We start from the raw sequence: 15,970 nt of genomic DNA, 5'->3' as shown, positions 1-15,970 counted from the left end.
CAGTAGGCCTACAGTACATCAACAAGAAACACATTATCTCTACATGTAGGTCTCCTGATTTAAACCGGATCTAATTTGTTTGGCATCAACTGAAAACATTCATCCATAACGATACAATTCTCAACTCTACCCTCATTCTTGGTAAAAGTCTATTGTCCTGCTAATAGCCCATAATGGGTGAATGGATGGCTTATTTTGTATTCTAATGTATTGAACGAATGTATTAATTACAGTAATTTACCATTCGCATTCTCGGACAGGAAACGTTGTTTGCAGAGTCCACGATCTCATTTCAAGTCCTTGTTTAAAAAATAATGATATTTTTGAGATTATATCACTTTCAAATAACCGAAAGTAAGCGATTGTAATCTGAATAAAGGGCCATTCTTGAACATGGGGTGTGTGTGGTGCATCTGAACCGTTCTCCCAGGGTTCAGGATCACAGAAAGAGACAGACACAGAGTTACCATGTTTATTATTTACAGGAAGAAACTGGTCCAAACTGGTGTGTTATTCCACGTATTTAAACATCATATTCTGATCAAACATAAAACACATGGTTAGAGTGAAACATCATGTTGTGTTTGACACAGGGACCACCTGACACAGGGACACTGAAGAGTCATCCCAAACATTAAACCCTGGATAGAGGGGCTCAGTGAATGTGGTGTAGAAAGTGTGCAGGTGGGTCAGTGTGTCAGAGGAGACTCTGTAGAAGGACAGAGTGCCGGCTGGCCAGTCCAGATACACTCCTACTCTGTGGGAGCTGGAGGAGGGGACGTCTATGGTAGTGGGATTATTATTGTGACAGGCAGAGTAACTGTTGTCAGAGCAGAACAGACTCCAGGACTTGTCATTGGATCCAAGCCCACAGTCCTTAACCCTTCCTCTCCTGTTGATTCCTTTATATGTCACTCCTAAATTAGCCTCTCTCCCACTCCACTCTACCTCCCAGTAACAGCGCCCAGTCAGACCCTCTCTACACAGCACCTGGCTCCAGTAGTCAAATCTCTCTGGGTGATCAGGATACAGCTGCTTCTCTATCCTCCATGTCACCTTTGTGTTTTCCTCAGACAGAGAGAGGTGTTTGTGTACTGTGTTTGGGTCCAGTGTGAGATCACAGGCATCTGATGGGTGAAACCAGACACAATATTAGAAATCATCATCATCATTCACATTAGAATGTTAACTCACTTTTCACTAATTAATTTAATGTAGATGTTTCTAGGTTTCAAAAGAAGAAGTTCATGTAACTTGAGACTTGTTGAATGATTATATGTTATACTGTATGGTAATATAAAACACATTTATTCCCATTAATTACACACACACCTGTATGAACACACACACACACACACACACACACACACACACACACACACACACACACACACACACACACACACACACACACACACACACACACACACACACACACACACTTCTTATGTAGCACAAATACGCCACACACATACACAGACAAACATATTGTCAAAGCAACTCTTTCTACACTTTTTCTGATTTCTGCTTCTGTAGAACTACAGCTGATATTTAATATGACCAAGTAAGTAATGATGGTGGTCTTTGACTTATCTTGAATTAAGACTTATTCTTAGTCATATTCTTCACAGCAGTCAACACTCACATTTTCTAAGCCCAGGTTTCATTGTGTACTCTCCACCATATTCCACACTGTGTAGAGGTAAGCAGAACAGACATTCATTGAGTGATACATGTTAACACGCACGCACGCACGCACGCACGCACGCACGCACGCACGCACGCACGCACACAGCATATAACTTTGTCCAAGTGGTGGTAAGAATGTTTGGCTTAACTAGCCTGATAACTAAAACATGTCTGATATGAACATTGACATAAACCCTCTACATACTTGAGTTTCTCCAGTCTCCATTGTGGATCCTCCAGTCCAGCAGAGAGCAGTCTGACTCCTGAGTCTCCTGGGTGATTGTAGCTCAGGTCCAGCTCTCTCAGGTGTGAGGGGTTTGACTTCAGAGCTGAGACCAGAGAAGCACAGCCTTCCTCTGTGACTAGACAGCCTGACAGCCTGCAAAGAGTAAAACAATTTTAAATTCACACTGCTATTCTTTGGTGGTGAAAATCTTCAACATATTCAGATATATCAGTGTCCTGAAACCTGCCATATCTATTCATAAATGTATATAATATTACAAATGACAAATTATCAAAGTATTGCCTGTAGAGAGAAAAATATGAGGTACACATATGTCACCTTTTATTTGACGGTATTGTCATACATATCTATTTAACCGTTTCAGAATGAAAGCACTTTATGTATCTACTCTCTCCATTTGAATAAGTCATAAGTATTCTGACCAATTCACTCATAGTGTATTAAAGTAGTCAAAAGTATAGTATTTGGTCCCACACTCGTTGGCTGCATTTGCAGTTTGTTTTGGTTGTGTTTTGGGTTGTGTTTTGCCCAATAGTAACTGAATGGTTCATGATAACTGGATTAATCTTCTGTCTAAGTGAGTAGATAACATGTTTCTAAACACTACTAAAATAATCCTGATGATGCTATAATTAAGAAAAATAGGGAATCAATCATGAAAAATGAGCGAGAAGGTTACAGAGGCTACAACAAAACAGCTAACATCTCACCATTACAAATAACATAGGGGGCATGATATGTCTCTGTAAAGTTCTCATTCATCATCATTCACAATTAATTCATGATTATTCATAATCATGGTAGCATCCACATGAATGTAGAAGTGTTCAGAAACATTTTCTATTCTTACTTACAATACAAGTGAAGTGACTCCAAAATGACACAGGATATTATTCACTATTCAGTTTCTATTAGGAAAAACATAATCCAAAACAACCAAAACAAACTGCAAATGCATTCAACAAGTTTGTAGAGTCACAAGCTTGATGTAATTACTGCAGGCAAGGAAAATGGGACCAAACACTAAACTTTTGACTATTTTAATACAATATAAGTGAATTTGTCTAAATAATTACAACTTCTTCAAATGGGAGAACTAGATACGTAAATTGTATTCAGTATACAGCCCACATCATTCCTATTTTGACAGTGAAGCTAACATTTTAAACATGTCTCTATACTCCAGCATTTTAGATCAAATGTTTCATATGATGTGACAGTATATTATGTCACCTTTTATTTGAGGGTATTTTCATACATATCTCTTTCACCATTTAGAAATGAAAGCACTTTATGTATCTTCTTAAGTATTCTGACCACTTCACGTATAGTGTATTTGTCACGGTCGTCTGATGAAGAAGGATCGGACCAAAGCGCAGCGTGGTAAGTGTTCATGATTTTTATTAAAACTGAACACTAGAACAAAAATAACAAAGAGCAAAACGACAACAAACTGTTCTGTCAGGTGCAGAAACACAAAACAGAAAATAACTACCCACAAAACACAGGTGGGAAAAGGCTGCCTAAGTATGGTTCCCAATCAGAGACAACGATAGACAGCTGTCCCTGATTGAGAACCATACCCGGCCAAAACACAGAAATACAAAACATAGAAAAATGACTCCGGCAGCAAAACCTGAACCTATAGGGGAGGGTCTGGTGGGCATCTATTCTCGGTGGTGGCTCTGGTGCGGGACGTAGACCCCGCTCCACTTCTGGCTCACCCCGCTTAGGTGGCGCCTCAGGTGTGGGGACCCTCGCCGCCGACACCGGACTGAGGACCCTCGTTGCGGGCCCCGGACTGGCGACCGTCATCGCTGCGGGCCCCGGACTGGCGACCGTCGTCGCTGGAGGCTCCGGACTGGAGGACGTCGTCGCTGGAGGCTCCGGACTGGAGGACGTCGTCGCTGGAGGCTCCGGACTGGAGAGCGTCGCTGCTGGAGGCCCTCATTGGAGGCTTCGTGCCGTGGATCATCACTGGAGGCTTCGTGCCGTGGATCATCACTGGAGGCTTCGTGCCGTGGATCATCACTGGAGGCTTCGTGCCGTGGATCATCACTGGAGGCTTCGTGCCGTGGATCATCACTGGAGGCTTCGTGCCGTGGATCATCACCGGAGGCTTCGTGCCGTGGATCATCACTGGAGGCTTCGTGCCGTGGATCATCACTGGAGGTAGGAGACGTATGGGCAGTCTGGTACGTTGAGCTGCCACAGGGCTCACCAGGCTGGGGAGACATACGGGAGAGTTAGTTCTAGGTGCAGACACAGGACTCAACAGGCTGGAGAGACATACAGGAGGCCTTGTCCTTGGCCGAGGCACCGGATACACTGGGCCGTTGAGGCGCACTGGAGGTCTGGAGAGCAGGGCTGGCACAATCCGTCCTGGCTGGATGGTGACTTTGGCCCGGAACCTGCGGGGCGCAGGCACTGGACGCACTGGGCTGTGCAGACGCACTGGAGACACAGTGCGCAGAGCCGGCGCAGGATATCCTGGGCCGTAGAGACGTACTGGAGGTCTGGAGAGCAGGGCTGGCACAATCCGTCCTGGCTGGATGCTCACCCTAGCCCGGCAGATGTGAGGAGCTGGGATGTAGCGCACCGGGCTAAGAACGCGTACTGGAGACACCGTGAGCTCCACCGCATAACACGGTGCCTGACCAGTACGACGCCCGCCACGGTAAGCACGGGGAGTTGGCTCAGGTCTCCAACCTGACTCTGCCACACTCCCCGTGTTCCCCCCCCAAACATTTTTTGGGGGGCTGCCTCTCGGGCTTCCTTGCCAGCCGTGTTTGTCTCGCCGACTCCATCCTCCGGTATCCCTCTTCGCACTGCTCCATAAACTCCCAGGCGGGCTCTGGCACTCTCCCTGGGTCGACCGCCCATTTCTCTACCTCCTCCCAGGTTGTCTCATACTCCTGGCCACGCTGCTCCTCCTTACCACGCTGCTTGGTCCTTTGGTGGTGGGTAGTTCTGTCACGGTCATCGTTGCATGAGGAAGGATCGGACCAAAGCGCAGCGTGGTAAGTGTTCATGATTTTTATTAAAACTGAACACTAGAACAAAAATAACAAAGAGCAAAACGACAACAAACTGTTCTGTCAGGTGCAGAAACACAAAACAGAAAATAATTACCCACAAAACACAGGTGGGAAAAGAATGCCTAAGTATGGTTCCCAATCAGAGACAACGATAGACAGCTGTCCCTGATTGAGAACCATACCCGGCCAAAACACAGAAATACAAAACATAGAAAAATGAACATAGCATGCCCACCCAAATCACACCCTGACCAAACCAAAATAAAGACATAAAAAGCTCTCTAAGGTCAGGGCGTGACAGTATTAAAGTAGTCAAACGTTTAGTGCTTTGTCCCATATTCCTTGCACACAATGACTACATCAAGCTTGATTTGGTTGTGTTTTGGGTTATGTTTTGCCCAATAGTAACTGAATGGTGGATGATAACTGGAGTAATTTTCTTTCTAAGTGAGTAGATAACATGTTTCTAAACACTATTAAATTAATCCTAGTAATGCCATGATTAAGAAAAATCATGAATGAATCATTAATAATACAACAAAACATGCTAACCTCTCACCATTACGCTCAAAGATAAGGTGACATTCTGTACTGCTAAAATGAAACAAATCTCAATTCCAAAATGCTGGAGCATAGCACCAAATTTAAAATGGTAAGCTTCAAGTCCAAACACATATGGTGTGGACTACGTGTGCCTGGTAAACACGTGGATCTGGTGAACTTGTTGACCAACTACAGGAATACTGACCTCAGAATCTCCAGTTCACAGTGGGGATTCCCCAGTCCAGCAGAGAGCAGCTTCACTCCTGAATCCTTCAGGTCATTGTTACTCAGATCCAGCTCTCTCAGGTGTGAGGGGTTTGACTTCAGAGCTGAGACCAGAGAAGCACAGCCTTTCTCAGTGACTCCACAGCCTGACAGCCTGACAGAGAGATCATCATGACTTCACAAACACACTGTTAATTTAACACCAGTGGTGTAGAAGGACAATGGCAGATGCATTTGGTTATTCTCTCAAACAACAGATAGATCAATCTTCCGTCTCCTAGAATTGTATGGTCACATTGTTATTCAAATGTGAAAACCTATCCATTGATTCATTGTGTTTTACAATAATACAGAATTTTCTCAAAACGGAATGTTTCTTCCTGATGATTAGTATTAAATGTCATTTTATGTACTCACAGAGCAGCTCTGGAGGCTTTGATCACTGGCAGCAGCCTCAGAAGACCTTCCTCTGATCTGGAATATTTCTTCATGTCAAACACATCTAGCTCCTTTTCTGAAGTCAGCAACACAAAGACCAGCGCTGACCACTGTGTAGGTGAGAGTTCTTCACTGGAGACATTTCCTGAGCTCAGGTAGCTTTGGATCTCCTCCACTAGAGAATGGTCATTCAGTTCATTCAGACAGTGGAACAGATTGATGCACCTTTCTGGAGAGGGGTTCTCCCTGATCTTATTCTTGATGGACTTGACCGTTTCTTCATGGCTCTGTGAGCTGCTTCTTGTCTTTGTCAGTAGACCTCGTAAGTGCTTCTGATTGGACTCCAGTGAGAGGCCCAGAAGGAAGCGGAGGAAAAGGTCCAGGTTTCCCGTCTCACTTTGTAAGGCTTTATCCACAGCACTCTTGTAGAAAGTAACTTCAGGCTTGTCTCTGAACAGCGCAGTAAAGTTCCTGTACTTTGATTGCGATTCGGCCATTAGATTCTCATTGTTGTTGATGAATGAGAGGAGCACATATAGAGCAGCCAGAAACTCCTGAATGCTCAGATGCACGAAGCAGTACACCTTGTCCTGGTACAGCCCACATTCCTCTTTAAAGAGCTGTGTGCAAAATCCTGAGTACACTGATGCTTCATTGACATCAATGCCAGCCTCTTTCAGGTCTTCTTCATAGAAAATCATATTGCCATTCACAAGCTGTTGAAAAGCCAGTTTTCCCAGTGACAAAATGCCCTCTTTATTCCAGTGTGGACCTGTCTCTTCTTTCCCAAGATACTTTTCATTCTTCTGTTTGGTATGAAACACCACAAGGTGTGTGTACATCTCAGTCAGAGTCTTGGGCATCTCTTCTCTCTTATGTTTCAGCATGTGTTCAAGGACTATTGCAGAAATCCAACAGAAGACTGGAATGTGGCACATGATGTGGAGGCTCCTTGATGTCTTTATGTGTGAGATGATTCTGCTGGCCAAGTCCTCATCACTGAATCTCTTCCTAAAGTACTCCTCCTTCTGAGGGTCGTTGAAGCCTCGTACCTCTGTCACCTGGTCAACACACCCTGAAGGGATCTTATTGGCTGCTGCAGGTCGGGTAGTTATCCAGAGGAGAGCAGAGGGAAGCAGATTTCCCTTGATGAGATTTGTCAGCAGAACATCCACTGAGGTTGACTTTGTGACGTCACAACAGATCTTGTTCTTCTGGAAGTCTAGGGGCAGTCGGCACTCATCCAGACCATCAAAGATGAACAGAACTTTGTACTTGTCATAGTTGGAGATTGTTGATTCTTTGGTTTCCATTGAGAAGTGATTGAGAAGTTCAATCAAAGTGTGTTTCTCTCCTTTCATCAAATTCAGCTCCCGAAAAGGGAATGAAAATACAAATTGGACATCCTGATTTGCTTTTCCTTCAGCCCAGTCCAGAATGAACTTCTGCACAGAGACTGTTTTTCCAATGCCAGCGACTCCCTTTGTCAGCACAGTTCTGATAAGTTTGTCTTGTCCAGTTAAGGGTTTGAAGATGTCGTTACATTTGATTCCTCTCTCTGGTCTTGCTTGTTTCCTGGTTGTTGTCTCAATCTGTCTCAGCTCATGTTCATTATTGACCTCTCCTGTTCCACCCTCTGTGATGTAGAGCTCTGTGTAGATCTTATTGAGAAGTGTTGGGTTTCCTTGTTTAGCGATCCCCTCAAATACACATTGAAACTTCTTCTTTAGATTAGATTTGAGTTCACGTTGGCAAATCACAGCAAGCTCTTCTGAATGAAGAAATAACACAGAGGATATTAATATTACTGTCTGTTTTAATGCCTACAGTAATGTAGGATTGTGTTGTAAAGTTGTACATTATAATCATTTATTCTCATAACTGCCTGTAGAAATGTGTAAATGTTTTCATAATGCATTTCACACTGGTGTGACTGATTATATTATTATTGGTATTATTAATGGTATTATTGATGGTCTCTCTCTGTCTCTCCTCTTCACTGTCTCTCGCCTCTCTCTGTCTCTCCTCTTCTCTGTCTAAATTAATCAACACAACCCTGCTAGTTGACGAGGTCACTTGGTGTTAGGATCGTTACACTACTCCCTCTGTTCAGAAAACACAGCCTCTCTATCACAAAGCCCTCTTAACAGGACATGCTTTTGACCCTTATACAGTATCCTACTTTTGGTCATCAGAGTAGCAAATGGCAGGAGGGGGTATTAACCCGAGGCTTGAAGCCAGGTCGCTTGACCCTAAGGAAATCATGCTACACACAACAACCCCAAGAGGATAAGGGCCTCATCAAGGCTAGCGTTGTTCAACTTTCAGGCAGCATGATTACCTTGTTAGGAAATGTCTAACTAGTACTGCTTTCATTACAATGTGGGATTAAGCCTGCTACAGTATCATTGAGTTACACAGCTACTTTAGCTTAACCTTAGCTACAGCTTTTAAATGTTTGTTACAAAATAGCATTCAACATGAGGCAGACAACATGAGGCAGAAAGCTCTTACTTTTCTCCAGTGTGTCAGCAAGCTCCTTCTGGTTCATTTTCCTCAGGATGTGCAGTGTGATCTTCAGAGCCTCCTTCCTGGCACTGCTCTCCTGCTTCTCATCTTCAGCGTCCACCACTTCCTCATCCTGCTTCTGACTCTCAAAGCCTTGTGGGAGTTCTGGACTAAGAATCCTCTTGAACCTATTCAGCTCATTCTTCACAAATGTCATAATATTCTCTTCAAGCAACTGAAATAAATAAATAATGTCTCATTAACACATTAATGAATGATTGACAGATCCAACTTTACTTGAGGTAAACAAAAATGTATGTACATAACAGGACAACAACATACACTGAATAAGGAGGCCAGGTCTGTTTGATGACTCTGGGAAGACTGACCACTGAGAATCTCTGACTCTGATCTCTCCTGTTGGTTTCTGTGGAGAACACATCAAAGGAGTGCACACACACACACACACACACACACACACACACACACACACACACACACACACACACACACACACACACACACACACACACACACACACACACACACACACACACACACACACACACACACACACACACACACACACACACACACAGAGGGAGGGAATGGTGTGTTTGTTTAATATTGTTTTAGGACTATGAAAATGGAAAAAAGGATTAGCCTATGGATTATGAAAATAACCTAAATAAATTGGAAAATGGGAGAGGAGAAATGACTAGAGACCGTGTTGTTTAACTCACTGACCATGACCCATGAGTTCTTCTTACCTTTGTTCAGTAGAAAAGTCTCCCTCTCTAAACATTATAGGAGGAATCATAGACTGGTCACTCTTCATGGACACACAGCTGGGTACAGGGGAGGCTGGTCTCTCCTGCTTGATTGGACTTCAACACAACAGAGACAAACATTCAATCTCATCTACTCTGAGCTCAGATGTGGAAACATAAGAAAAGTTGAATTCCAAAATGATTTATATCTGTTTTCAGAAAAATGTTATTGTTTAAAGAAATGATGAATAAGATTGATGTGTTTTTTCACTATCTAATTATGGCATGCGGTTGTTCAATGAGAGAAATGTATTTGTTTAAAAACTATCTCTAGATGTTTTAATGTCAGTGAGATATATAAGCTTCATTGCTCCAGACCATCACAAGGGGGAGATAGAGCACTCGTTATGCATTTGGGTCCCAAGGTTTTTATATGATCAATCATATCGAGTGATTCCAATGATGAATTTGACACGAGTGGTGACTTGATGACTTTCTTCAGCAAAGATGGCTGACAAAACATTATGGGGGAAGCAAATGTAAGTAATTATAACGTCATAACGAGTCAAGCAAAAAATGTACAATTGAGAGGAATATGTTAGTAGAGTAATATGTTAGTTATATGTTATATGTTAGTTAGTAATATGGTTGTAGAGACAAACGATTGTGCATATTCTTTTGTCATAAAGTTAATTCACGAAAATCACTATTTAGCAAGTTAGCTGACTAGCTAACATTAGCCAGTTAGCTAGCTGGTGTTATGACATGAGTATAACATTGTAATTCGTGTTGTTTAATGTTTTAGGGACTCCTGAGAAAACCAGCAAACCAGGCTGTCGTCTTGGGAAACAGTGGATGTAAAGAATATAGCTAGCTAAAGCATTTACTGCAAATTGAATGTACAATTGTGTAAGCTTGCCTTGCCGTGCAGTGCAGCTGAAGTAACATAGCTAGCAAACTATTTACTTGCTTATTGTGTAGTGGAGGATAAAATAACTGTATGCCTATGTAACAGTATAACTTTAAACCGTCCCCTCGCCCCGACCCGGGCGCGAACCAGGGACCTTCTGCACACATCAACAACGGTCGCCCACGAAGCATCGTTACCCATCGCTCCACAAAAGCCACGGCCCTTGCAGAGCAAGGTGCAACACTACTTCTAGGTTTCAGAGCAAGTGACGTAACTGATTGAAACGCTACTAGCGCGTACCCGCTAACTAGCTAGCCATTTCACATCCGTTACACTCACCCCCCTTTCAACCTCCTCCTTTTCCGCAGCAACCAGTGATCCGGGTCAACAGCATCAATGTAACAGTATAACTTTAAACCGTCCCCTCGCCCCGACACGGGCGCGAACCAGGGACCCTCTGCACACATCAACAACGGTTGCCCACGAAGCACGGTCGTTACCCATCGCTCCACAAAAGCCGCGGCCCTTGCACAGCAAGGGGAAACCCTACTTAAAGTCTCAGAGCAAGTGACGTAACTGATTGAAATGCTACTAGCGCGTACCCGCTAACTAGCTAGCAATTTCACATCCGTTACACTCACCCCCCTTTCAACCTCCTCCTTTTCCGCAGCAACCAGTGATCCGGGTCAACAGCATCAATGTAACAGTATAACTTTACGTCGTCCCCTCGCCCCGACACGGGCGCGAACCAGGGACCCTCTGCACACATCAACAACGGTCGCCCACGAAGCATCGTTACCCATCGCTCCACAAAGGCCACGGCCCTTGCAGAGCAAGGTGCAACACTACTTCTAGGTTTCAGAGCAAGTGACGTAACTGATTGAAACGCTACTAGCGCGTACCCGCTAACTAGCTAGCCATTTCACATCCGTTACACTTATGGAGGTGTAGCTAGCTACAGTATGTAGCCGATCTGTGTATGGACCCTAAAACGTTAGGTTCTGAACTAATAGTCATACCAATCTATGAACTTCAGCTATCCTAGTTATTGTATCAACTTCAAGTCTGAATGGCATTAATGAAGTCTATGGATTGAGTAGAATATAATAACTTTATTGTGCCAAGAATGCAAGTCCTATATACATGTACTGTAGTTATTACCACGCATGGATCCCCACATTGTAGCCTGTACATTGAATATCTTCACTGATCATGTACTCTTCTTTGGCAAATAAAGATGCGGTTCAGGTATGAATCTCTGTGAGACATTCTTTTTCAGTCATATCCAATACCAGGTCTATCAAACTCCATTCTTTGAATGATGCTGTGTCTGCATGTATGCGTTACAATTATACACTTCAACAGTGTTTACCACTCCTGCTCCTGGGACATCAATGATTACACATTGTAACTATGCAATAGACTAGAAACATGATTTAAGTAAAGGCTGATTTGTAATTCATATATACAGAAAACAAACTATGCACATGTTACATCTTCGGCCATTCTATTATAGATACATCTTTAAAACACTCGTAAGCCTAAATTCCATTGCTATCGGGAAACCGGCACCAGACAAACTTATAGTACAGTTGCCATATCTTAATTTGATCTGTTGTGGCAGAAATGTTCCTGCACAGTTTAAAATTTCTAACTGATAAAATCTGTGGATATATCGTTTTGGAAATAAACTCTTCATAAATTCTTAAACAACATTGTCATCTCACCTCTTAGCTTTGGAATCATGTTCCCCAGAGAGTCTCATTTTAGAGGCAGGGACCCCCTCCTCTCTCTCCCCAGAGAGTCTCATTTTAGAGGCAGGGACCCCCTCCTCTCTCTCCCCAGAGAGTCTCATTTTAGGGGCAGGGACCCCCTCCTCTCTCTCCCCAGAGAGACTCATTTTAGGGGCAGGGACCCCCTCCTCTCTCTCCCCAGAGAGTCTCATTTTAGAGGCAGGGACCCCCTCCTCTCTCTCCCCAGAGAGACTCATTTTAGGGGCAGGGACCCCCTCCTCTCTCTCCCCAGAGAGACTCATTTTAGAGGCAGGGCCCTCCTCCTCTCTCTCCCCAGAAAGTCTAATTTCAGAGGCAGGGACCCCCTCCTCTCTCTCCCCAGAGAGACTCATTTTAGAGCACTGAACCCTAAACAGAGATGCAGCATGTTGGTTGTAGTTAACACATTGACAACTTATTCTTGAATGTCAATTGTTCTCTTTAATTCATTATCACTTAGAAAAAAAACATTTACTAAACAGATATCTCATCTCCTTGTTAAATGTCAATAATAATAATAATATAATGTGTCACTGTTTGTCACATACACACACGGAGGGAATGTTGTGTTTGTTTAATATTGTTTTAGAACTATGAAAATGGAAAAAAGGATTAGCCTATGGATTATGAAAACAACAAAAATAAATGGGAACATGGGAGATGAGCGATGACTAGAGACAGTGTTGTTAAACTCACTGACCATGACCCATGAGTTCTTCTTACCTTTGTTCAGTAGAAAAGTCTACTTCTCTCAACTCTATAGGTAGACTCTTCATGGACACACAGCTGGGTACAGGGGAGGCTGGTCTCTCCTGCTTGATTGGGCTTCAACACAACAGGGACAAAAATTCCATCTCTCATTTACTCTGAACTCAGATGGGGAAACATGAGAAGAGATTCATTCCAAAAGGCTATTTTTTCAGAAATGTTGGTAAATGAGCTTTTATGTTTTAAATACATTATCAAAGAGATACGTTTTTTTTTCACTATCTAATCATGGCATGGGGTTGTTCAATGAAATTGTATTTTATTTATTTAACTAGGCCAGTCAGTTAAGAACAAATGTTTATTTACAATGACGCCCTAGGCACAGTGGGTTAACTGCCTTGTTCAGGGCAGAACAACAGCTTTTTACCTTTTCTGCTCAGGGATTTGATCTAGCAACCTTTCGGTTACTGGCCCAACACTCTAACCACCATATGCCACCCCAACATATGTTTGTTTAAAATCTATCACTTGACGGTTTCATTTCAGAGAGACAAATAATCATGTTTTCTTTGCATAATGCTATATATCTGCATCACTCTCAGATAAATAAGTAGTACGTCTAGGTTTTACACAGTCAAATGTAACAAATAACTACATTTGTTATAAAGAACTGTACAAATAATACATTTGTGACATCAATATATGAGATCTGTATGTAAAACATTTTCATGCAAAATTTTTGTAATTTAGCAGATGTTTTTATCCAGGGCCCAGTTTCTCAAAAGCATCTTAAAGGTAAAGTTAATTGTTAGATCCTTCATAGGAGCATTGTTAAATCTCCGAGCTAATTCCCCCCCAATAAAACTCACAAAGCGAGTGTCCTCTTTCTTTGAAATGGAGGGTCCCTGGGCTGTTGGGGTCAGCACATCGAATGGCATTTCAGTACTCATACATTCTAGTACGTAACTCCCTTAATGTCTCTCATATGTAAAATAAGCTGCACAGGCAGCGAATCACGTAGATCACAATGTGAAAATCGCAATTGATGGTCATTTAGAATTAGAATTAGAATTAGAATTTTTTCACGATCCGATCTGAGGTTCAAGAAACCTTACATACTTTTGGCATTGAGTACAATTGCCAGATTTGTAGTTGCTGGGGGGAAGGCTCTTATTGGTTACATTTGTGTATTTGACCGCTAGGTGGAGACATTGACCACAGTACCTCTCACCCTGAGGACCAACCTGTAAAGTCCACCACACACTCTCTCATTATCCCCACCAGCTGATGAGAGACACTAGGCCCTCCATGGAATGAGTTTGATGCCCCTAAATGAACTTGTTCGCTGCTTTTGTGTGATTATTTTGATAAAAGACGTTGAAGGCCATTGAAAGACACAACTTTAATCTTTTGAACTTGCGTAAATTAAACAAATCATTTTAAAAATCAAATCAATTATTATTTGTCAAATGTGCCGAATAAAACAAGTGTAGTCCTTACCGTGAAATGCTTACTGACACGCCCTTAACCAACAATGCAGTTCAAGAAAGAGTTAAGAAAATATTTACTAAATAAACTAAAGTAAAAAATAATAAAAATGTAACACAATAAAATAACAAAGGGTACTGGTACCGAGTCAATGTGCAGGGGTACAGGTTAGTTGAGGTAATTTGTACATGTAGGTAGGGGTTAAGTGACTATGCATAGATAATAAACAGCGAGTAGCAGCACTGTAAAAACAAATAGAGCTGGGTGTCAATGTAAATAGTCCAGGTGGCCAATTGATTAATTGTTCAGCATTTTTATGGCTTGGGGTTAGAAGCTGTTAAGGAGCCTTTTGGTCCTAGACTTGGCGCTCCGGTGCCGCTTGCTGTGCGGTAGCAGAGAGAACAGTCTATGTAGTGTAGCATCTGCGTCATCTGACCACTTCTGTATTACTTCCTGCTTTAGTTTTTGCTTGTAAGCAGGAATCAGGAGGATATAATTATGGTCAGATTTGCCAAATGAAGGGCGAGGGAGAGCTTTGTACGCGTCTCTGTGTGTGGAGTAAAGGTGGTCTAGAGTTTTTTCCTCTGATTGCACATGTGACATGCTGGTAGAAATGAGGTAAAACTGATTTAAGTTTGCCTGCATTAAAGTCCCTGGCCACTAGTAGCGCTGCTTCTGGATGAGCATTTTCTTGTTTGTTTATGGCCTTATACAGCTCGTTGAGTGCGCTCTTAGTGCCAGCATCGGTCTGTGGTGGTAAATAGATTGCTATGAATAATATAGATGAGAACTCTCTTGGTAGATTGTGTGGTCTACAGCTTATCATGAGGTTCTCTACCTCAGGCGATGATTCGGAAGACTAAAATGTGTGCAATGATGTGCCAAATATGCGATTTATTGTACTTTTATTGAGTACGCATTAGTATTAGCCCCCTCAATATTTGCAGCTGTAGGTGGTAATATCTCTCCAGAAGCTGATCCGTCGTCATTATTGTGAAGTAATTATAATGTTAAGGTAGATCTGAATGGAGAAAGCTGAACAGCGCTCCCTTTCTTTCGATCCTATCAGTATCGACACATGCTCCAACAACGTAAGGGACCGTTTTGGGAAACGCATGTTTCATCTTCGGCCGTTGTAGGAAAGATGCATCTTAAAACACTCATAAGCCTAAGTTTCATCGCTATCAGGAAACCGGCCCCAGAGACTCTTACAGTACAGTTGCCATATCTTAATTTGATAATCCTGTATTGCAGGAATTTTCCTGTCAGACTTGATTAGCCTTAATGAAAAATGGACCAACCCCTACAAAAAATGTCCATTAATTACAATCAACATAATAATTAATATTTCCTGTTGCTGCAGGATTATTTTCCTGCTTTGATAAACTGAGTCAAATTAAGATATGGTATATGTAAGTGCGTTCATCTTAAGATAGCTGGGTGAGACAACCACATATCACAGTCAAATAATCAGGATACACACATTCCAGTCAAGCTAAACAAATGATATACAGTGCATTTGAAAAAAAAACATTTAATACATTTTAGAATAAGGCTGTAACGTAACAAAATGTTGAAAAAGTGAAGGGGTCTGAACACTTTCTGAATGCATGTGTTTAAAAAACTAAAAAAAC

At 42.4% G+C, this 15,970-nt stretch overlaps 1 protein-coding gene across 1 annotated transcript; it reads right to left on the bottom strand.

The window, feature by feature from the left end:
- Positions 1-458: 458 nt before the first annotated feature.
- On the bottom strand, positions 459-12,834 carry LOC139579509 (NLR family CARD domain-containing protein 3-like). Its single transcript, XM_071408254.1, has 9 exons — positions 12,096-12,834; positions 9,459-9,575; positions 9,031-9,115; positions 8,695-8,923; positions 6,160-7,951; positions 5,723-5,896; positions 1,895-2,068; positions 1,646-1,692; positions 459-1,127 (listed from the first exon to the last, which is right to left on the bottom strand). Exons 1-9 carry the CDS (start codon positions 12,491-12,493, stop codon positions 574-576), a joined length of 3,570 nt encoding a protein of 1,189 aa, XP_071264355.1. The 5' UTR covers positions 12,494-12,834; the 3' UTR covers positions 459-573.
- Positions 12,835-15,970: the final 3,136 nt, after the last annotated feature.

This window comes from Salvelinus alpinus, chromosome 1 (assembly GCF_045679555.1).
Source record: "Salvelinus alpinus chromosome 1, SLU_Salpinus.1, whole genome shotgun sequence".
Lineage (NCBI taxonomy): Eukaryota > Metazoa > Chordata > Actinopteri > Salmoniformes > Salmonidae > Salvelinus > Salvelinus alpinus.
This window is presented reverse-complemented; position numbering and strand designations above follow the sequence as displayed.

What these genes read in the sequence shown, in the direction of transcription:
- LOC139579509 (XM_071408254.1), bottom strand. Translation starts at nt 12,493, where the DNA reads ATGAGTCTCTCTGGGGAGAGAGAGGAGGGGGTCCCTGCCTCTGAAATT. An exon ending in TGCTGACACACTGGAGAAAA is followed by an intron (nt 7,952 to 8,694) that starts GTAAGAGCTTTC and finishes TTCTTCATTCAG; the next exon opens with AAGAGCTTGCTGTGATTTGC. An exon ending in AAAGCCTCCAGAGCTGCTCT is followed by an intron (nt 5,897 to 6,159) that starts GTGAGTACATAA and finishes TCTCTCTGTCAG; the next exon opens with GCTGTCAGGCTGTGGAGTCA.